General features: G+C 33.4%; 1 protein-coding gene and 1 further gene across 1 annotated transcript; both read left to right on the top strand.

Moving 5' to 3' along the window:
• The first annotated feature begins 10,008 nt into the window (after positions 1-10,008).
• Positions 10,009-10,172, top strand: LOC117182036.
• A 6,587-nt stretch (positions 10,173-16,759) lies between these two features.
• LOC117175449 lies at positions 16,760-22,857 on the top strand. Its single transcript, XM_033365157.1, has 3 exons — positions 16,760-16,898; positions 21,636-21,759; positions 22,263-22,857. Exons 1-3 carry the CDS (start codon positions 16,785-16,787, stop codon positions 22,766-22,768), a joined length of 744 nt encoding a protein of 247 aa, XP_033221048.1. The 5' UTR covers positions 16,760-16,784; the 3' UTR covers positions 22,769-22,857.
• The last annotated feature ends 2,026 nt before the right edge of the window (positions 22,858-24,883 follow it).

The following is a 24,883-nucleotide window of genomic DNA, read 5'->3' as shown; positions in this document are numbered from 1 at the left end:
TGAAAATTAAAATTCGAAAATTTTTTCTAAAGCCTCCAGGGGACTTCGTTTTTGCACGAAAAAATTTTATGTGCCCTTATTGCATCCGGACCCACAATTGTCGGAAATTTCACATCACACTTTTTCAACGGATCTCCAAGTTTCACGATGGCGTCTGACTGCCTGTCTGTCCGTACAGCCGTCTGTCCGTGAACAGAATAATTCTCGAAAAAATGAACGAATCAAATCCATCTTTGGCACACTTTTTTTAAGTCCTAAAAGAAAGGACGAGTTCGTTAACCAGCCATTTTTGATAAAAATTCCAAGTGAGCGCATGTTGAGAATTTTTTAGACCACTTTTTACTGATTTAAAAATTCTATGTACGGCTATTTATAGTATTAAAAAGAACAAATAATTTATTCCAATGACTTTTTTCGATGAAAAAAAAACTCTCAGAGTTATAGCATTTTCAAAATTTTTTGAATCAATCGAAAATCAAAATTTGAAGCCAAAAAACGCACGATATGAAAAAAAGTCAAGAAAAGAAACAAAATTCTTTTTAAAAGCCCTACAAGATCATCATAACAAATTTTTAGATTTTCTTCAAAAATCGAAAACTTAAATGTGTATGGCACAAAAAATAATGAAAAATAAAAAATTCTACTTTGTGGACAACCAATGCAGGATGCGAAAAAAGATGAATTAACAAAAATTGTTATCCCAAAAAATATCTACAATTTCGTTAAGAATCACTTCTTGATAGAACACGTACTTTTTGTTTTATTCGTGAAAAATAACGTTGAAAAAAATTAAAATGTGTGGAAAAACGACAAAGTTACGAGAAAAGAAATGCAACAAAAACCTGTTTACAAGTGTCTGCCGGAAATCGAGCGTGCAGCGCGAGTTTCACGATGAGAATGTGTACCTCAAATCCTAGAGAGCTTTGAGAAACTTAATCCTTGACTATACTTAATTAAGTAGACAATTCAGAATATGAAGACGCATATAAATACTGCCATCTAAAAGAGATCTCTTTGATTAAGATTTTCATGCATTCCAAATGCAAAGAATAAATATCCGATCGCGAAGCGCTAGATTCAACCGTCGCGTGCAAACGCATTCAATTTCTGATGTTAAATACAAATAATTAAATAATTGCTCAAATGCTCCAGGCAGAGGGTAATCTTTTCTTGTTTTTCCACAAAATTATTTGACCAGTGATTGACAAAATTTAACATCAGAAATTAATTAATTACGCTGGCTGACAAAAGAATATGTGTCAATATGATGACATGAGATAACCGCTTAATGTTTATTTTAATTTCTAATACTTTTCCTTATATGAAAATGATTTATTGCTTCGACAGCATGCAGTATAGTCGGTGGTAAAATGTATAATTAAAAAAGTGCTGATGGTTTTATGGATTATAAATCTAGCAGATATGAAAAATTCTGAGATCGGACATCAAGGCATCTTCCTCCCACTCTTCTTTAAACAGTTGATACAACTGTGTTTATTTAGTAGTCGCTATATAAGAGAATATATTTGAAAAATGTTTCAGCCACTATTTTTGTAATTCTGTAAAAACCCATCTTTAGTTTTTTTTTTGGTATATATTTCTAGTCAATATGAAGATGGTCATAATACTCTTTTTCTTCATGGTTTTCCTTCATTTTACGAGTACAAGTAAGTTTTGATGTAATATTGGATCATACATTTTAATGTCACTTTCTTTTTTGAATATTTATATATAAATGCTATTATCGGATTCGGTGATTTTTAGCTCTTCTTATCGCGATTGAACAGTTTTTGTCAAGCAAAATTTGAATGTATTTCTTAAGTCCTTTCCAGCGAAAAGATGGCATTTTTTCAAAATATAAACTTTTTATTTCCAAAAGTTTTCCTGTGTAGAAACATTAAGACTTTTTTTTATTCTCTTAAATTTATATCCCCGGCAACAAGCGTTGAATTCAGAAAAATTAAGAATTTGTATTTCTATGAATACGCGATTTTTCTCCCGTTTAAAAATCCCCCAATTGAAACAAAAAAAGTGCAAATCCTAATCCTTTCAACCGACTTGGTAAAATTTAACGAAAGCAGTTATTCAACCTATTTTTCATTATTAAATCTTTTTATAACTTATCTATTCAAAAAATATTCAAATTTATATTTATTTATCTTTTAATCATTTATTTAAACGTCTTAAAAATTGCAACAAAGAAATCTATGCAAATGTGTGAATTTAAATAATTTTAACTCTAGAGAGGTAGAGTTGAATTGGATAGAATTAAAATTTCAGAATTTACATTCCGCATGAAGGAATTAAAACAACTTCTTACACACATTTTGTGAACTTATTAGAACGAATGAAATAAAATCAAAATATGAACACTTCTGAAGAATAAAAAATATCTCTGTGAGGTGCGTTACCGGTACAGTCAGAAGGAATTAAATATATTGAAAAAACGTTCTCTTTGGAAGAATAGGAAACTGTGTAGCAGTCGCTATGGAAATAGAAGTGAATAAGTTTAGGAGCTTTCTTATTCATAGTGTGGCATTTTAGACAGATGGAAAAATCGCGCATTCAAAATAATAGAATAATCTTCAATTTTGCACTGAAATCTGAAAATATTAATTTTTCTCTATTCTACGCTTATTACCGGGTCGGTTTCAAAATATATTTTGCATTCAAAATACGAATTTCCAACCAAAAGAATTAACATAATACCAATTCGTTAAAACATTCTAAATATTATTCAAATTTTTGTTTGAAGAAAAAACGATTTTCTGTGATAAACGAAATATGATATAACCTGAAATTGTTTCAGTATGCTAAATCATTTTTAAACTATATTCATTTGTTTTTTGAATACTTTTTACTGCAAAACGACCGCATAACCTATACTTGACAAAAGTTTGGAATTCTCTTTCAAATATGTATTGTTTAAAATTAAAAATACCCATTTTTGTTTAAAAACAATAAAATAATTGCAAATTGTTCAAAAATTTGAAATCTGGTTATAATGTATATAATTGTTTAAAATTGATGAACCTTTCTAATCTAATGACTTTCCAACTAAAACTACACAGGCCAACATCTCAGCAAACACGGTCTATAACTGTTCCAGATCAAAAACGAACTGTGTTCTATAATAGTTGTTACAAGATGTTGATAGACCTGTTGTAGGACAAGAAGGTAAAAGTGTTCTAGAACACTGGGGCAAAATTGTGACAGAACTGTTCTCGAACTATGTGGCAGCACTGTTTTGTAACAGTGGCTATGCAACTGTTTTAGAACAAACTGATCACAGACGTTCTATTACTTTTTTTTAAATTTATTCTAGAACTGTGTGCTAATAGTGTAACATGGAAGTTCTAGAACCCTGTTATAAGTATGTTTCAGAAATAATTAGGAATAAAGATTAATAACTGCTCCAGAACATTTGTTACGTAATTGTTCTTAAACTGACTAATCACAGACGTTCTGTTATATTTGTTTCAAGTTTGTTCTAGAACTGTGCCGTAATAGTGTTATATCGAAGTTCCAGAACCATGTGACATGTGTGTTCTAGAAATTCAGGGCAATTTGGGTTATAGTTGGATTTTTATCAGATTATTTTGCACGGGGATGTCCCGGTATATATAATCTGTCACGGATGCATTTTTATAATACAATCAAGTGATCTGATGAGAGCAGTCTGCCCCGACATATTGGACAAAGCCTGGTTTTTACCCCATCATTGATGGACTTGGTTGCAGTCATGTACACGATGGGGGAACCTGAAGCTTAAGGTGGGTTCCGAACCACCAGAAGCTCAGTAAAGGTACATTGATAAATTTCCAGAGGTACCGGCTCAGGGATCGAACCCCAGACCTCTGAGGTGAAGTCCGAATTTTCACCTCATTTCACCTCATATTTGAAGTCGGAAGAGCCGATTCCAGAGTGCTTGGCGGAAGGGCGCACAATACTCCTGCCGAAAATAGGCAACTTATCTGACGCGAAGAACTACAGGCCAATAACTTGTCTGAACACGCTTTATAAGATATTCACAGCTACTCTAAATGATAGAATTGTTCGGGCAATTGAACCTGTGTCGCAAGAAATGTATAAACAACGAGGCTCAAAGAAAGGCGTCGCCGGATGTCGGGAGAACATTCTCATCGATAGATGTGTCTGCAAAGATGCAGCATTCTACCAGCGTGACCTATCGATGGCCTGGATTGATTATCGGAAAGCTTTCGATTCGACATTCCATAGACTTATCATCTGTCTTTTGGAAATCTTAAAGGTTCATCCGCAAATAGTTGGGTGCATAGAGAGATTGATGCCGCTTTGGAAAACCAGATTTACTATCTTATCTGGCAAAAATCGTGTGACAACTAACAAGGTCACGTTTCCGAGAGGTGTCTTTCAGGGCGACACCATGAGCCCACTCCTCTTTTGCCTTACATAATTGCCACTATCTCTAGCAGTGAGCCATTGCGATGGGTACTTGTGCGGCAAACCTGCAGATCGAAAGTACAAGGTCACTCATGTATTTTACATGGGCGATCTTAAGATCTATGCTAAAAACAGAGAGCAACTGCATCTAGCTCTGGGGATTGTCGAACGATATACTAAGGAAATTGAAATGGAATTTGGGGTAGACAAATGCGCCAAGGTTTATTTGAAGCGGAGAAAACTTAATGGCATCCCTGAAGATCCTGAGCTTGTTGATAGAAGCTCCATACGACGCCTTTGCGCTGGAGAGACTTATACATACCTGGGCGTGCCACAGAGCCGTATTCAGGAAGTGACATCTATAAAGGATACTCTTCGAAGCAGATACAAACGTCTCATCCCGCAGATTTGGTCTTCCGAACTGTCGGCGCGGAACAAAGTATCTGCAACGAACATGTTTGTTGTCCCGGTACTACTCTATTTATTTGGAGTAGTTCCATGGACGAAGAACGAGCTCAGATTTTTTGATATCGGGACAAGAAAGGTTATGCACATGACAAAAGCATGCATCTTGAGTCTTACGTTCCGCGACTGTACATCTCACGCCGCAAGGGGGTCGCGGAATATTAAGTCTTGAATGTCTTCACAACAGGATTATTCTGGGAATAGCACATAGAGTTGCAAATGGAAGAGACCCTCTTCTTAAAATGGTCAGGAATCACGAAGAAGTGGGCAAAGGAGCATTTCTGTACAAAGCAGCGGAGGAGGCTGCTGAAACACTCGGACTTGACTTCAGTATTAGGGGTGAGCAAAATGCATCAAATCTTATCTATCCCGAGTACTCACTCCTGAAAGCCCGCAATAAGAAAGCACAAGAGAAAAACTTTCGTGAACAGCTCCTCGATAAGAGGACGCACGGTATCTTCCACAGAAATGTGAAGGGTCAGTCAATGTCTTGTAAGCTAACGTTTGCTTTCCTTAAATTGCCTGGATTGAAGTCTGGTACAGAGGGTTTCATTTTTGCATGCCAAGGCGGTGTCATTTCTACCTTAACATACCGTCGCCACATTTTGAGCCAAGACTCCTACGGCATTCACCTTAATATCGCTCCTCTAAATGCTCCTAGGGAAATTGAATCAATTGACGAGAATGGGAAGTGCCGCATATACCGGAACTTTATATTTTCGAAAATTGTTTCTTTTGCTCACTCGAGGCCTGACATGGTTCTTCTTGAATATAATAAATAATAATTAATAATAAAATAAAAAAAATATATATATATATATATTTATGTATGTATATATATTCGGTTTGGTTTTGATTCCTCTAGAATCAAACCGAAGGGCCTATGAAAAAGCCACCGAACGCGTCCTCGGGTTGCGGATAGAGGGTCCCTGTACCAAGGATTTCTGCTGAATATGGTTACAAAAATAAATAGGCAGTCGCGGACAATTGTCCAGGGGCGGTCCCGAAGGAATTAACTCCCAAGCGGTGGTGTGAAAACCGTGCTGAAAGCTAAATGGCACCTGGTCGAGGTGTCTAGAACGGTGACTCTGGGATACCGGGAGACCTCTCAGAGTATGCAGCCTTATCCTTGCATGCGGGGCTCTACAAGGATGGACGAACCCCTTCACCTAGCTTCTCGTGGGAATAACAATGATAACACCAAACATAGTTGTAGTAAGTGCGGTTCAAAACAACAGAACGCGCAGGGTTCCCGCCAATGGGTCGGCCAACAATGCCGAACCAATCTAGAGCTGGGGGAGCCAATGAAAATGGATTCAATGCGATGGATCGGCGGGATCTCGCGACCTTTGGCTGGACGGAGGGATTGAATTACGACTTGCTAGAGTGCTACGATGCGAGTGTGGCCCCTGAACGGGGTTACATGGCACGGCTGCATGCTCTGTGGTGCGAGAAACACCCGGAGCTATCGCTCTTCTCGCTGCAACGTCTGTGAAACCATGCTGAACTACTCCGTAAAAGGGGCTATGTAAGCGGAACGCCTACTCTACCACAGCTACAAAAAGCCGGCAACAGAGAAAGAGAGGCGACACTAAGAACAACCGCGGGCAGGCATCCAATAGATGAAGAGCGATGCTTTACGACCCGGAGAAACATCAACACCAAGGTTTCTCTCAAGCCTAAAGATCTGGCTCAAATGGATGACGAGCTTCGTGGACATTTTTCCGGAGAATCCGACCACTGGGCTATCAATTATTATGTGTATAATGCAGGGAGAGCTTTGGCCGATGCGAACCGTAAAACAAAACCAACGGCTGATCATAAGACCAAAAGACGAATGCATCAACTTGCCATAAAGATAGACTGGGCAAGACTGTACGCGTCCCGCATTCAGTGTGTGATTGACTACATCACATCTGGCAGGAATTTTACCGCCAAGGTTCGAAAGTGCGCGCGCGAACTCCAGACACGTTATCACACACGTAACAAGTCAAAGCACGGATTAAGTCCAGTAACTGATGAGATTAGAATATAAGTTAATTGAACTAATTTAATACAATGCTTTAAAACTCTGGCGCTGATATTGTAGATATAAAATTACGAGCGGCGAGGAGCCTTGGAGGTGACAGCAGTCACCTCTGGATGCGTTATCATGCAATGAATAGATGCATGATTTACATTCCTCCATGTGGTCTTTACTTCATGCCTTAACTCGCTATACTTGGTGATCTTGGTTGTATAGGTTAAATGCAAATTTCGTTTAATCGGACAATCAACGTCGATGATGTCGACCCTTCCACCTTTTTTCGCATAAAGATGTCAGGTCGATTGGCCAGGATGTAATGATCCGTTTGAAAAGTAACATCCTAAAATAAGATGTAGTCTTCGCTTTCTAAAGCAGACATTGGAATATATCTATAGAAAGGCATCTGTTCTTTTAAGATTCCTAGGTTTAGGGCAAGTAGTTGATGTATGAAGCCCGCTACATCATCATGTCTGTGCATGTCTTCTTTCTTGAGCCATTACGCGACAGCCATCAATAATGTGTTAAATGATTTCATTGGTATCTCCACATAATCGGCACCGGTCAACCATGTTTTGATACAACACGTGTTTGCGGTCACTCCTGATGCTGCCTCAATTGTATTTCTAATTCCTTTACGCTGTCTGCCGTGATATTTAAGGCCCCATATGAGGAAAAATTTAAGGGCGTGTGGTAAAGATCCAATTTACAGATGGTAATTTAAAGCGCGACATTTCATTTGCTGTTAAAATAGTCTCGCAACTGTATAGCTTGTGACTTACACTGTTTCTTGACATCCACAACGCCTCTACCTCCTATATTATTATTATTATTAACTTTATTATCTTTATTTTGCCGTTCGAGTGTTACTTCAACGTTCTGTGGAAAACTATTACATTAATCCTTAAATGTATCCATAGGGTCGTTAGCGCCCTGACACTTTATATTGAAATTTACGAAGTTCGTTCTTCTTCGGTTTTTAATTTTATGTTTCCATGGGTTGAAATAAGAAAAATAATAATTTAAAAAGTAAAATTATCTTATAACAAAAAACTAAAGGGAATGCCCAACAAAATTTTACGCTAAAATATAAAAAGCTTCTACGCAATGAAAAATTACGGCTGTGGTCTTCAACGACCCTATGAGGACCTCAACCTTATACAAAGTAAGGGGACCTTTAGGGGTTAAATTCCTCAAATAATATAATAAAATAGCTAGTTTAATAACTCATAACGGGAAAAAAATAATTGTATTACCGTGTTGTCTTTTTAAAATAAAAAATCGAAGATCATAGAATAATATATTAAAACACATTAAGAGCACGTGAACGGAGTTCTGAGTAACTTAGTATTATCTCTCATTATAATATATTAGAGATATTTAAAGAATAGTTTACGATACGGACATACGTCGTCATCGCAACTTTGCAAAGATGTCGTAAGGACGATCTCCAATGTTTTGCCTCGTGGTAAGTTCTATAAAAATATTTAAATTTATGATTTGACGTATCCAAGTTATTTTGAAGTTTAAGCAGAATTGGTAAAATATCGAAAAATACCCTTAATTTTGTTCGGATTCCTGACTTTCTAGATCTATCTAGTTCAATTATCATCGAAAAATTGTTGGTTGATTAGCCATTAACTTTGTTTCTTTTAAAGCACGTATAAGTAAAGTGCGAAAAGTTATCTCGCAACTATAATACTGAAAGTTATAATTTGAACGTGAAAGGTTCTACAGAACTCAAGTGCGCGTGTCTAACTCGGGAAAAGATATAAAGATAAGAGAAAATATTTATTTTTCAAGCATAACAATTTTATTTTTCTTTCGCATACATTTCCCGCGGATATTCCTGCTTTTCGAGGATAAAATTAAGACTCTTTGGTCTGACGCCTGTGGTAAAAGTTTAACAGAATAATTTTTGATGGTCGCTCTCTACAATAGTGAGTACTCGTAACTCAAGAATGATTGTAGATAGCGTGGATCTCAAGTTTTTCGGTACAGCGAGGATTAAAGTATCGACTCGAGGTGTTCCCTATACGGCCAGGAATTCTTCAAGAGTTTTAAGCTTGTATTTTTTTCCTTTAAAGTAGACAAACGTTAGTTTGAGGATAAATATCAACTCAAAGGAACAGTCTGAATACTTGTATCCTTGTAAGCAACCCTTCGGCAAGTTTACGCAGCTTATTTCCCTAAAATCTCTTTGAATGAGAGAGAGCGCCTTGATTCTGACCTACATTACATCAGTATGACCTGTATTACATCAGAGCAGAATGGTATAACCACTCGTTTACCTTACAAACGTATGATGTAGCTATTTTAGTCCTTATAAGAACATAATTTTTTGTTTTCCACACCGATCCGAATGAAATTATTAAGCATTTTTCGATTTTTTAAAACTATTTCTACACATTTGAAATAATTTGGCTAAAGCCTACGCTTAAAAAATGCAATAAGGAAAAATTAAAAAACTAATTTTATCAATCAATCGCATAAATGACAATTTATGTTAGCATACCTTAAAATGTCCTAAACATTGTAATCTTTTTTGAAATCCTTATCAACATTTTCAGTAAAAACCGTTACTTTTACCTCGAATTGTATAACAGTTTCTTATTTTCTTTGAAGTCTAATGATTTTGTATTAAAAATAACTATTTCCGGTGCAAATGATTGAAGTAACCTAAAGTTGTAAAAAAGTTGTGAATCTTTTACAAAATATAATCTAAAAAAATTGAAAATAGCAATTTCTGAGGAAAAACACTGACTTAATCCAAACTTTTATGGAAAATCAATCAAATTCTGATATCGTAGTTATTTATTATTATTTATTATGTTAAGCAAATAATTATTCTATTTTAGGTTTAATAAATAATTTCGCATATTTATGTGTCTAACACTCATGACAGTATAAATGATGGATCATGATTCATGGGCAAAGGATTTGACACAAAAAGATTTAATTTATTATTTGAAGATTTAAATCGTGCCGCCTTGAGCCGTGATTAGGCCGTAGTACGCCAGGGAGCGCAGCGATGTACCTTTCTCGCAATTGAAAGAAATGGCCGAGTATTTAAGACAGGAGCCGAGGCAACGAGATGCATATTTACCTGTCGTAGAGGGAACCGTGATCAACAAGTTTTTTCCTCCAGGGCGAGACTCTTCCATTTCACTACGCACGAGAGCTGAACCTTGCGAATATCCCTAATATGGATATCTCGGACGTATAATTTTTGTTAATCGGGACTGCGTATGCACTGTCTCGGATCAAAATGTATCCTTCGGGGTACTAGAACACGTTACATTGTGTTATAGCATTTACAAATTTGTTCTGTAACCATGCTTGCTGGGATGGTTTTGTTGTTGGAAAGTGGAGGGTCGTTTCCGAAGTAATTTTTTTCGCAGAATCCGAATCCGGGGTCAGAATTAGCCCATCGCGTCAGGATTTTAAGATATTTAAGGTAATGTACCAAAAATGGCGCTTTTGGATACTTTTGAGGTTATGTACAAAAGACACAACATTTCCAAAGATTTTTTCTTTAATTGTATCATATAGTGCTTGCTCTTTCTCTTTAATTTGAGAGTCACAGAGTTCAATTACCATTTTTCTTTACCAAGTTACGCCAAATTTGAAATTACGAGATATGTCCCATTATGCCTTGATTATTTGCTTTGAATACTTCGAAGCAGACATTTTCTACTGGGTGTTTTCTCTTGAAAATTTGTATTTGGGGGTGCTCGGGGTAAAAATGTCTGTCTCAAAGTTTTTAAAGCAAATGCTCAAGACTTAATGGGACATAACTCGTATTCTCAAATTGGTGTAACTTGGTAAAGAAAAATGGTAATTAACTCTGCGACTCTCAAATTAAAGAGAAAGAGCAGCACTATATGATACAACTAAAAAAAAAATCCCAAAACATTTTGTGTCTTCTGTACATAACCCCAAAAGTAGCCAAAAACGCCATTTTTGGCTATTCCGATTCCACCTAAAAATTTACTTCAGAAATGATTTTGGAAATAAGCTGGATATCCCATTGAACTATCTCACATTTACGTCGTTTCGAGAACTGGCGTGTTGGCGGTTTTGTGATAAAAGGCGACGCGGTACCCAAAAGAAGTACGTAACAAACAGCTTGAGGGCCGCACTCTCATTACATCAGGTTGCGTAATGCGTCTAAATACAACAAAAATGATTGTTGAATGTTGTGTTCGATTTAAGCCAAGGCCATCTAGGTCCATACACGAAGCCACACTTAAATAGGATCTCCAGTGTATATAGTTACATCACTTTGTCTAGATGTTACTAACAGTTATCTTCCAGCATAATAAAGTGTATAAATCTCTTTTTTTTGTTCCAAAATTAGGTACAGCCTACAGAGTTAGAGGAAATAATAATGCTTTTCACAATTCTCGTCATCCATCAGCCGAACTTTTCAAATTTCAAGAAGGAGACCGTGTTATTTTACAAATGCTAGGTGACGATGTTTTCGTAGGAGACCTCGAATTTCTCAATGGGCGTCCGATTCCTATCTGGGTCTTCGCAAAGAATGCAAGAACTGACCTGCCAGATCGTGTTTATGTTAAATTGCCTTATTCTGATGGTTTAGTTGCAAGTCTGCGACATTTCCATTATTACAAAGATCTTCGTGTTCAAAAATATAGCTGTTTTATACTATTGAAAAATAATATTGTTTTAAGGGCAAACCTCCAGTCTACGAATGTCCCAGTAGTTTTTTCAGCAGAACCACGCATTTTCATACGAATGCCAGATCGAAATAATACCGTTTATGCGGGAATTGCAAAGCGCGTCGTAAATAATCTTCCTCGATGGATTCAATAAAACAAATGTATCCTAAGAAATAATTATTGATAACGTATAATTATCGGATAACATAAGACTGTATAATTTCATTCGATTAAAAAAAAATTATGAAGAACTAAGATTTTATTTTCTAGTTATCAATTTTCACCGACTGATTATGCAATGCTATCGTAACAGGAATCGGAATTACCAACGTCGCTGTTTTACAAACTGCTGGTAATTTAGGAAGGTAAAAAATCCTGTCTGTGATGATCGCGGTTTGGCGGACAGCTGATTTGTCGGTGAGATGTGGACCAAATTTTCCCGTATGCGCCGCTTAAAAATAGGTAGCTTTAGGGACTAATGAAAAAGCTGGGCAGACGCACTTGAAAGAAGAGGTACTTTTTGGTGAATGGTCAAACCTCGACCTCACATTGTCACATCTTGACGTAAGTGACTTTAAACACTAATGTTTGTATCTTCACGCTTTCGTAAGTATGCATATTTTATATTGTGTATTAGACCTTATTACGTTCGTATATACGATATGCGATTAAGCAGTATGTACAGCTGTTTTATTATTCTCAACCACGTTTTTAACCTAAGCTACAATATACCCGCGATCGTTAAAATATTGTTGTTGTTGAAAATTCCCTGGAATTGTACAGTACCAAACTGTTGCATAAATAAAAGTGACTCAAAAGAGAACCGATCTACATTCAAAGTACCTGTAGGATAATTGCATATTCATATTTTAGATAAACCTGATAACTGACACGTAATTTTGGAAAATAATCTTTCATAATTTTAGTTTAAAAACAAAAACTCTGATTATAATATGCAAAGTTAAAATATCCTCGTTTAAATTTTTCGCGCATTCCACTACTCATCTACACCACCCCTCGTGGCATCGTGTAACGTCACAGGTCTTCTAATGAACACGGTGCATATACGACCGTGGACCTTATACTATGTAGTGGCGACATCTGAAGGGCATTACGAACACCGCTTTGCTAATTGGGAGCAGTTTAGTCCAACAGCCAGTAGTCCGAACTTTGGGAACTTTTTGAACTGCGCTTGCGTCTCGCCAACAACCCGATTAATTACAGTTAGTGCGCGAATTTTTAATTGTATAAATATTAAAATTTAATATTTGTGATAAATAATTATTTGAAAGTGCATCGAAAGTAATTTTCTAATTTTAAAATAGAATTTTGGAGTTGCACGCAAAAAAATACTATGATTTTATTGAAAAAAAAACGTTAATAATTCTGTTTACAAAAAAAAAATATATAAACACCACATTCAATGTAGTGCTTTAACCAAATTTTGGGAAATCGCGTCTCTGAAAGTAGCCCATAATTTTGTAAAAGCACTACATTTAAAGTGGTGTTTTTACTTTTTACAGTTGGAAGTTCACTATTTTGAACACAGTTATTTTACAGGTTTTGGTAAAATTACAATAACGCAGTGGATATTTACAATTTTTCTTTTTACAGTGCAACAGTAAGCAATAGCATTGCGGGCACGACGAAATCGCAGTTCAGAGTGTTCTCGAAATTTAGAGCACTACCCAGCGGGCACAAAATTTGGCGACGTCTTTACGACATCGTTACGATATCGGAAAGACACAAAAACGACATAGACATAGGATGTTGTAAAGATGTCGTAACGATGTCGTAAAGACGTGGCGAAATTTTGTGTCCACTGGGTTACGAGGTGGATTTTGTCGTTAAATCATATTGAAAATTTTCTTAGTGAAGCTTTAGACTACGATTAGCAGCTAAAGGATAAAGTATCCTCAATATAAAACCTTATTAAAATTGTTTTTGTAGTTTATGCATGACTATATTTTTAAAAATTTTCCAGTTTTAGGGCAGCGGACGGGATAAGAGCGGGGGGGGGGAGCCTGCTGCTCGAATCACTTGTCTACGTTTTCGCACTCGCTTCGCTCGTACGCTAATTACCGGCTCATGCCTCGAGCCCCCGGCTTATGCTGCACAGTTCACACTCGCACACAATCACCTATTTTTCGCACTAGTATCACAAATAATTATTTACGACTATTTAAAATCCAGCCCTATGGAAACTAAAATTTTTGATTGTCAATAACTTTTAAAAGTTACAACTTCAACTGTTGAATATGGAATTTTAGAAATTTGAAAATACAATTACTAAAAATTGACATAAATTAAAAGTTTAATTTACTTTTGTTGTCCACAGTTAATTAATAAACTTTTGAAAATTGTGTATTGAATTTTGAACAGATATATTTTCAGAAGTTTAATAAATAACTATAAAAGACTGAATAACAAAATTTAAATTTATTTCAATTTCTAGCTGTTGAATTTTAATTATATTTTGAATTGCCTTTATTTTATACAATTGAAAATTGAAGATGTCATTTATTTTAATATTCAACATCTGATAATAAAAACGAATTTTTTAATTATTTCAATTTTTAACCGCTGAAGATTTAAAACCGCTGAAGCGAAAAAGTTATTTAAGTTTGTCAAGACAGTCACGTCTCCAGAATGAATGCTCTTATTTGCAGAATCTGCCCGACATACAATGCAACTTTGCGCAGCTCGTGTGGACCATTAGATTTTAAAAGACTCACGCGTTGCTCGCATCGGCGCTATATTGCAACTCCAATTTTTTGACATATTTTTTATTATTATAGGTGCTGAGTAAAAAATTTAAACACCTTTTGTAACTTAAAATACTGAGAATTCCATTATTTGTTGAAAATTGATCGTATCTTTATAAAAAATCAACCATTTAGTTGAAAAGTCATGTATTTTTATTCCACAATTTTGTTGAAAACTGTATTTTTTTGTATTACTTAAAAGTTAAAAAAATGGTAGACAATTCAGTTCTATAGGTGTAAATGAAGATTTTTGTTTAAAAAAGCTTATTTTCGGGTTGAAAATTCATATCTTTGTATGTACATTTATTTTACAAAATTGATTATTTGGTATAAAACTGAATTTTTATCAAAAATCTAGAGTATTAGTTAAAACAAGCAACTGTTTGGTGGAAAATTGTTCTATTTTTATCAATATTTATCTTTTCGGAGAGTAATCTTCTTTTTCGAAAATTCGTTCTTTTTGGCTGCTAATTCACCCAATTTGTTAAAAGCTTGTGTTCTTGTGTTTAATTTTACTGTGAGATAATTAAACTATTTTGTTAGAAATAAAACTGTTTTTTAGGAAAAAATGGTAACTTAGTAGAAAAGGAACTCTTTTCTTGAAAATTGATGGTGTGGGGTGAAAAATCCAACTTTTTTGTGTAAAATTCATGTCTTTTTTTAATATATTTTTTTTGTAGAAAATTATTTTTTTCTTTTTTTAAACTCGACATATTGGCTTCGGATCCAAATATTTTATCGAACATTTACCTTTTTAGGTTCGATTTAACTGTTAGAAAATTCTTTTTTTTTCTTTGGTAGAAAATTAATGTTTTATACTGACTTTCAGCTTTTTACTGTTGGGTGGAAAATTTATCTTTTTTTTTTAATTTCCTCCTTTTGGGTAGAAAATAGTCTCATTTATTTTTTAATTCACCTGCTTGGTGAATTTAACACGTCTACAATTTTTCTTCAAATATAACTATTCCATTATTGAATAAATTTTTTTTGAAAATTCAGCTGTTTAGTTTGAAATTAATCTGCTTTGGTAAAAGATTAACAACTAGTTTTAGATTAAACCATCAATTTTAAAAAGTAATTATTTGGTGGAAATTTTTTTTAAGATTCACTGTGCGGAGAGGGAAATTAAGACTATTTGGTTGAAAACTCATTTGTCTTCATTAAAAATTAGATTCTTGGTAAAAATTCATCTATGTAGGTTTAGAATTCTACTATTCTATTGATTTATCTCCTTTAGTAGAAAATCTACTTGTTTTATCTAAAAAATTTTTTTTGAATGCAAATTATAAATTCATACATGAAATCCATACACACGTAATTTGTCCACAGGTACTATAATTTATATCTCTTTGTGTGATTTGAATTTGTTGACTTTTTTAATGCGCATTAATATTCCTCGTATTTCCTCTAGTATCTTTTTGAACGTTTAATAAGTTGTGAATTCAAATCAGTCTGCAGGGTCTATGTGTAATAAATACGGTAGATATATATGACAAATTCGAAGATCTAAAATAAACAGTAACAGCCTTTTCACTCCAGTTCAAATAATAGATAGGGCTTTAAACAAAATTAGTAATTTTTTTTTCAAGAATAAAAATGTAATAATAATAATAACTGAAAAACAAAGATTTTTAACAGTTCTGTCGAACGTATACAAATTGAGTATGATATTCTGAAACAGAATACAATTTATACAATTCTTCGCTTAAATTCTGTTAAAAGTTGAAGCATATACATTATTTTGCCTATAATTTTATTGTATCATTTATATTTTATTTTTTTTGTAAGAGGTCATCGATAAATGAGAATGTACCCGCGCAGCGGGCAGATTTTTGTTTTGTAGATTCATACTTTTAGTTGAAAATCGAACTCTTGGGTTGAAAGTTCAACTTTTTTTCGGTAGAAATCAGTATTTTTCAATTGAAAATTCAGATACATAGATAAAATAGAACCTGCTTTGTTGAATTGTTTTAAATGAAGGCTTATTGCTCTGTCTGAAAATGAAACTACTTATGTTCAAAAATTTGTATTTTGCTTAAATGTTTTATTTATCTTTTCCTGAAAATTCATATTTTCTAGTTGAACATTCAATTTTTTTACAGAAAATTGTTGTATTAAAAAGCCATCTTTTGTTTTATATTCCTAAAATTTAGCCAATTTGTTAAATAATAAGAACATTATGCATTTGTTTGAAATGGCTAAAAGTTAATGTATTTCAAGGTGTTATAATCTTTATATCTGCATGAGTGCCAGAACGGATTGTTTTATTACGCGTTTATATCAATGTCAGTACATGAGTCACAGTTTAACGATGTTGATAATAATTTTATACAGTTTCTTCTACTTTAATTCAGCTCCACCTTTATGTGATCAAATGAGAGCATAGGTATATGTGGATAAAACGTAAAAATACATTAGCCTTTGCTTATGAAGTTATCCAAAAAGCATTTTTCAGTGGACGATTACTGCCTTCTCCTAAAGAAAAAGAATATCACTATTCATTTCTTATCTGCATGGTCTTCCTTCATTTTACGGGAACAAGTAAGTTTGTTATAATATTGGGCATTATCTCCTTAAGTTTTTTATTAAATGAATAACATTTGTTTTAGCCTTCATAAATTATTTTTTAAAACACTACCATGAAAACGCCATGTTTCATGCTTACGGACTGAATTTAAAAATGGCGTATTTCGAACGATGTGAATGAAGACGCACGAAATTATTCTTTTTTGGAGTTCCGTGACATTACAATTACGAAAAGGGATCTTCTGATAAGCATTCTCACCTTTCACAACAGTTGAAATTGAGATATGTAGTTAGATTCTAGTTAGATGAAGATAGAGATAGGTCGATGTTTTCAGCGATAATTTTAGCTAGGGACCTTATAGTGAGGGACGCGCCAAATGCGATATGGTGGGGGGAGTTTGAAGGAAAGTTGGAGCCAGCGATAGAAGGCGCGGTGTATTTAAACCGCAACAAACACGACAAACACTAAGCATATCGGAGGTAGCCAAGCGTGACGCTATAGCAAATTTCAATACCTGTGCAGTATCTGTGTTGGAACGGAAGTATCGCTCTCTTCTCGCCCGACCAATCCGCACTCAGCTGCCTGTTTGGCGCTCCCACACTACAGTGGGCCCATTCCTATAGGAAATGTGGCGAAAAAATGTAGTAATAGCTATGTCCCCTAGATGTCGCTCGTGTGAGTCAGAATTAAAAATGAGCTTGATCGATTGCAACAGACTCAAACATTTGATTGCATTTGATTGATGATTGATTTTATTTTGTTCAATTTTTTAATTTTTTTATTGGTTATTATTATTCATGTATTTATTTCAGAAAGATAACTCAACATAACCTACAAATTAAGGTGAGAAGGAAAGGGGTGGGTCTTTGTTGTAGACAACAGTTCTTCCTGCGTCCGCTAGGCGGTGCTTATCTTGCATTTTGCCACAATCTATAAGTACCCCCTCTAAATACATGGAAGTGGGCATATCGTGAGGGTCCCTGACTGTAGCGTGTTCGTCTCGCCACGTAGTGATAGGGGAGCTTAAAGCCGCTAGGTAGCACCAGCTGCTCTAGTCAAAGTTCCGCAAAAATTCAAATTGGATAAGTGAAAAATTCCTGGTATTATACAAAAATGTTAATTTTTTTTTGTTTTCAAAATGAATAACCTAAACTTTAAACTTGTTTTGTGAATAACCTAAAATCCCCGGCGGGGTCTTCGCCCTTTACACTCCCATCAGGGATTCGCACTGGACCCCCCCCCTCCCCCCCACACCACCTTTGACGGAACTTACTACATTTTCATGATCCATCTGTAAAAAGTATCGTGCTTGTCTCGCGGGAGGCCCTTTTCGTGACTCGTGCAATGTTTTTTGGACTCGTCTAATGTTCGGGGCACCTTCGGTGCCCTTACCTACGACTTGCCCTTAAAACATTGCACTCATCACGAAAAGACCGTGACCTCCCACTTGATACGCCATATCCTATAATTTAAAATATTTTGAAACAAAAAAATTCCATCACGTAGAGGGCGACCAGTACAATCATGATGATATCGATTCCTGTATTTCATGCAACTCCACGTCGCGTTTATACAATAGGCATTAAGTACTTTTTTGCAATTTTAGCGAAAAATCACTAAGTTTCAAAAAACACTATATAACTTTGCAACTAATCACTGTACAGAAAAGTGTTCCGTAGGTCAGGGAAAGTAGAATCAATTTCATTTGTTCACAACAAAAGAACGACGCCCTACCTGTAATAGGTTATTAGTTGTGACCCCTCAAAGTTGACCATTACTGCCTGATTTTACGGGCAAAAAAGTGGATTTCAGTTTTTTCAAAATAAATTATGCAATTTTTACTTTGTGTCGATAATGTCAGATGCTGAAATGGAGTATACAATGATTATTTTCGGAATTTCAAGGTTTCAAGAATTCCATTTTTTTGCATTTTTTATTTAAAACGGAAAAGTTTTTTTTGGCAAATACTTATATTCCAAAAAGACAACTTCTCCGTTTTTAGTCGAAAATGCACCCAAAAATATTGTATTCTTTCCAACTTTACATTTTTAAAATAATAGAACTAAAATACTTAGTTTTCCTCAGATGTACGCAAATTTTTGCATACTTTATTTCAGGTAGAACATTTTTCTTTTTTTCTAATCACAGAAAATAGAGTGTACCTTAACTTACCTCTGAAATAATTTTCTGTACAGTAATTGGGTGCAAAGTTGCATAGTGTTTTTTTGAAAATTAGTTATTTTTCGCTAAAATTCCAAAAAAGTGGAGATTCTTCAATATATTATAACTCGTAACTTATGGAAGATAGTGGGTTATTTTCCAACATATTTTTTCTGTACGATTGACAGTCTTCGAACAAAATAAGAAAAAGTGACGAAAAAAGTTATAAACAATCAAACTTATGTTTTCCAATTGGCCCTCGCGAAAACCTCCCTAGTTTGCACCTTTAATATGTTGGCCCCACGTTGGTAAACTATGGAGGGCCAGTAAAAATTCAATAATTAGGCAATTTTTATTTGCGTGAAAATAACCCAATAAACACCATTTTATTTTTATGAAGGACCCTGCTATAAATATTCTTGGCGAATTTGCATCATTAAAGCTAATTTTATTGTAAAGACAACTAGGATTAATAGGTGAATAAATTTCAAAACAAACACATTATTTAGAACATTTTAAATTATATTAATTTATAAAAATTAATTTCTAAACGTCTTCAGCATGTTTTTTTCTGAAATACACTCTGATGAATGAAAGTGAAGTAATTCGAAACAAAAGGGAAATGACTTTTACAAGAGTTTAAAAATACAATTGCAAAAATTTACATATTTTGGATATTTCAATTTGACAGATTACTTTGAACAATTAAAAAAATAAAAATTGTTTTTTAAATACCTGATAAAAATTTGATGATTAAATTTTAAACTGGTAATCGAAATGCCAATTTTTTTGTGACAATATGCAACAAAAGGTCAAACAAATTTATATTCATATAACCACAGAACTTCTGATTTTAAGTGGAGCGGAAAAGAAAGATTATTTTTACAAGAAAAAATTTCTATTTAAAATTTTTAAATATTGTGGGTTTTCTGACTTCACGGTTTGGAGGGTTATCTACTGTCAGTAAGGTACCATTCGCTGATGATATAACAGATTTATTTTAAATAATTACTTGTACCATTAACACATAGCTAAAAATTAGCATTATAAACAAAACCAAACAAAAACTTCTATTGTAATCTAAAAAATATTTAAAAAAATAATTTTCGGTCAAAAATAAAAAAAGGATAGAAAAGTGATAAGGCAGCCAACCACATCCCCTTCCTTTTTTCTTTCTTCCGTATTTTTTATTTTTATTACTATGTAATTACAATAAAATAACATTCAAAATAAAAAAAAAATACAAATGTAAAGAAAATAAAATTGCATTACCAACGTAGAAAATGACAGCAACGAAGATCAGGTGTTTGTACTTTGTGGTCCAAATTTGGTCGTTGGATTCTTATTTCTTTTAACAGGAGCATGCAATTTACATCAATTTGATTATGATTTTAATCTACTTAAATTTCTTAAATTTTCACTAATTAATTTATAAATTGGCGGAGAGGTGTTCGTTTCTTTATTTAAAAACCGTATTCTTGATGAGAACACAGCTTTTTGAAGTAATTTGCCATTTTACACAATATTCTGTCGCGACAATAGTATATTTCTCAACAAGGAAGTGATGTAGTCTGTAAAACCGAGCGTGAGTTTACAAGAACGAGGCGAAAGTCGAGTCATTGCAAACTCAAGCTCAGTCGTAAAGAGACATCGTTTTCTTAATACATATGCTATTTTATGCATTAAGAGCACAGTTTTCGAGTATTCTCAGAAAGTTACGTCACACTTTTAAGGTTAGTTTAAAAAAATTTACAACACAGAAAAGTGCGAATGATGCGAAGTAAAGAATGCGCGCGCTTACGCTGCGACCGTCAAAGTGTAGATTCTCTCTCTAGCCCGGTAACGTTACCCACCGCCAATAAAGAAAGTCTTTTGAAAGGAAATCACACTCGTGTTACATAAAATACTTAGATCTATCTCAAACATTTCAAAATAAGAATTTTGTACTATACCCGAATAAAAAAATATTTTCTGAAAAAATACACAGTTGGGAAACTAAGTTAGGTCAAATTTAAGAAATTAGGTTGCTAAAAAAGAAATTCAGTGACCTTTATAGAAAATTTGCTTTATTTTTAGTAACATTCAGAAACGGTATCTAAAAATTCCAAATAATTTCCTAAAATTATTAAAGAGTTCTTCTGAAACGGTATCTAAAAATTCCAAGTAATTTCCTAAAATTCATAAATAGATCTTCTTTGTCAATGAACATCTAAGAAGGTAAATCAGGACGGCAAATAACTTTTTTGTGCAGCTAACATTGTTGAATTTACTGTTCCTGTGTAGGGAAATTCCAAAACAGTTTCTAAATTAATCTTAATTGTCGCATCTCTAAAAATTTCCACAGAAATTTCTAGAAGTGATGTAATGTTTACTTTATTTTATTTATTATTGGGAATGTGCACAACAGCTGAAACTTTTCTTTTTCAAAAAGCAAAATCATCTTATTTATGTGCTCAAGTAATAAATCCGACAAATATCCAAAATTATGTGACATAAAATAAATAATTTACGTCTTTCCACTCTGTCCTAAATAACAGATAACGCTGTGTAATCATATGGCACTTTGCATTTGATTGAATATATTCGAACAGTTTACAGGTATCTGTTCAGGAGATTCTTCAAAAAGCTGTTCGCGCTACGCTTTTACTGTATCTGGCTGCAAAATGAAGATAATCATTCTGCTGTTTACCTGCGTGGATTTCCTTTATTCGTTGGGTAAGCGTAATGTAATATAATATTGACATTGATAAGAAATATTTACACGTTCTTAAAATTTGGCTACAATAGGTATACACTTGTTATTTCTTTAATTTGAAGCCTTTATAATTTGAAATAGCACAAATAAAACTTTCTTTGTAATACTTAAAATTTTCAAAAACATAAAACAAAAACAAATAAATTTTGTAGGCCACAAATTAAAAATTGTAACCAATCAAGCAATTAAAATTAGAAACGGATTTTGTCACAGTGCTTATAATGGTAGTTGAACTGCGCAGTTGGCGATCAAGACAATTAGTCCTGCGCAGAAAGTGCCCAAAGAAGCTATAACTGCGCAGTTGTTTCTACATGTTGCATTTGGGCGATATAGAGCACTGCATAGAGTCTATCGAATAGAGGCGTCAAATTAAACCTAATTTTGACTATACATTATTACTATATTTTTACATAAACTATTCATAGATTTAGTGAATATTTGCTAATTCTACATTTTCTTACAGAATTAAATGCAGCGTATAAATCAAGTGGAGAAAATAGAAATGGTAATCATGATGAGAAACTATCATCTGAGTCTATCGCAATTCCAGAACGCAGCCGTGTTTATGTGCAAATGGCAGGTGACCATGTTTTTACTGGAAATCTTCAATACATATATAAAAGTCCAATTCCTATATGGGTTCTAAGACCAAATCATGCACATCATCCAGTTAACTTAATGGACAACGTATTTATACAAATGCCTAATGGCGAGGGTTTGACTGCAAGTGTCCACTCTCTGACGGAAAGAGTCAAGAATAGCAAGAATAATGAAAACTCCTGCTTTGTAAGAATAAGGAACCACTCTCTTTTGGTAGCATTTCTTGAGCCTTACCATCATGACCCTGCTGAAAATTATGAAAATCCGATCGTTTATGTACGAATGCCAGAAGAAGATGACACTGTTTATTCGGGAGAACTACATTATGGTGACGGATATCTCCCTAGCTGGTTTAACTGGGATGATTAATTTTTTAAATAATTGTGACCCTCCTGATTAATAAAAAAATATGATTTTTATAATCTCATATGTTAGAATTAGAAACAAATAGATTAACAATCACAATTTTCCTAGGATTTGTTATAAGTTTCAGCTTCTTAAAATTATGTTCTATTTTCATTAAGTTGTGTTGCAACAAAATGCTTGTATCTTAAAATAAGGAAAACACGATGGTACTGTAAGAAACAAAATGTGTGTAACATTCAAAAATAAAAATATTATCAGCAAATTATTCGCACCTTCTTTTATATTTTCATCTACTCTATTTTTCATATACTTATATTTTTTATTATAACCTTTATTTATTGTTGTATTCAGAGAGCTTTACTTTTCTCAGAGTGCACCATACATTTTAATTCTTTTATTTGCTGCATATCAAAAATTTTCTATAAAATTCTAGACCTCAAATTACGAAATCAATTTTTGAACAAATTAAAAGTATGTCGAAATATTCTTAAAGGAAGGGCCATTTTTTCTGGTATTACTGTTTTTTAATATTTTTGCTTTTAAATTAAACGAACCTTGAGAGACACGTGCTTCAAAAATTAAAATTATATAAATGAGTTGCAAATGAATTGTCAAATGAATTAGCTGTTACTGTACGCCCCCCCCCCCGCCCCCGCCGCCCTGACTCATAAGACAAACGATGTCGAAAGGTCTCACGCATATTTATGAGAATACGTGAGCCAGTTGTTCGTAATTTGTTGAATATTTTCTTGCGTAAAAGGTAGTTTATTGCCTTTGAATTTTAATAACGAAACTAAGTACAGATCGTAAATTTGAATAATTCTGAATATTTTGTGAAAAAAATCTAACAGGCATGAACAATTGCGAGATCTTAATTAAACTATTTTCGTATTAACACTGCTTTTAAACATTAGATAAAGCTATCTACTACAGTGCCATTTCTATTTAGGTTAAAAAAGCCTATGATACTTTTTCCGGAATTACGATATTTTTCCAGGATTTCCGAGAATCTATTTGATGTAAAAATCAAGCTTTTGTTATTTTCTATGCTAAAAACTAGACAAATTAATTTGAGAGAAATAGTTCTTTTTTTAAATTTTGGAACATTGAACATAAAAATTAAACTTTTTAATTAACTTTAAATAAAAATATTTTGTTCCAGTAGAAGTCATGTTATTGGGAGGGGGGGGGGGGGGGGGGGGGGGGGTCTTTTTACCTGATTACGTAACATTTTTAATTTATGAATTTTCTGCACCATTAACTCTGTATATGAAATTTATAAGTAAATAATTTTACCTTATCCTACAATTTATTTCTAAGTGTTTTCAAACATTATAGATGAAAACTAAATTGAAATTGTGAATGATTCTTCAGTAATGGGAAACAATTATTTTCTCAACATTTCGCTACCGCGTTATAATTTGTAAACTTTTTTACAATTTCGAGGAGATATAGAAATAAAATGATGCTTAAAAACTTATTTTTAAGAATTCGGTAAAAATTAAAAGCTTTTAATAATTTTGAAATATTTGAGATTACATTTTTTTAAGATCTCTAGGAAAGCTTTAAATGGTTTATGTTTTACAAAAAAGTCAAAAATTTTTTTAGGATTTAACCAAATTTCACGTAAACTGAATTTTGCAGGGCGTCAAGAGAAGAAATTTTTTTTAATATTCATAGAAAATTTTTTAATTATTATTTTCTAATGAATTACAAAAGAAAATTGAAAAAATACTTTTAATTACTTCGAAAAGTTAAAAAAAAGAGTTTAAAAAATTTTAAAGCAAAAAAGTTGCAATTTTGTCATATTATATAATTTTACAACTAAACTCAGTAATTTTAAAAGATATTCAGAAGTTTGGATACGAATCAAAAATAATTGAAATTTGTAAAGATTGTTTAAGGATTTTTTAAGGTTCCACGAAAATAAATTGTGTGTTCCTAGGAAAAATTAAAATAATTGTTTATTTCGAAAAATTAATTTTAGAAAATGATTTAGAAAGATTTTAAAACATTTAAAAAAGTTTAATGACAAAAATCAGATCTAAAAAATTTGTAAGCATTTTTTTTTTGTTTTTCAGAAAAATTTAAAGATTTAGGCCTGAAATAAGAACACAA

The sequence above is a fragment of the Belonocnema kinseyi genome, chromosome 1 (assembly GCF_010883055.1).
Source record: "Belonocnema kinseyi isolate 2016_QV_RU_SX_M_011 chromosome 1, B_treatae_v1, whole genome shotgun sequence".
Classification (NCBI taxonomy): Eukaryota; Metazoa; Arthropoda; class Insecta; order Hymenoptera; family Cynipidae; genus Belonocnema; species Belonocnema kinseyi.
This window is presented reverse-complemented; position numbering and strand designations above follow the sequence as displayed.

Excerpts from the sequence above, each read along its gene's own strand:
- LOC117175449 (XM_033365157.1), top strand. The coding sequence starts at position 16,785 with ATGAAGTTATCCAAAAAGCATTTTTCAGTGGACGATTACTGCCTTCTC. Across the intron at positions 16,899-21,635 it reads CCTTCATTTTACGGGAACAA|TTTACAGGTATCTGTTCAGG; the intron begins GTAAGTTTGTTA and ends ATATTCGAACAG. Across the intron at positions 21,760-22,262 it reads GGATTTCCTTTATTCGTTGG|AATTAAATGCAGCGTATAAA; the intron begins GTAAGCGTAATG and ends ATTTTCTTACAG.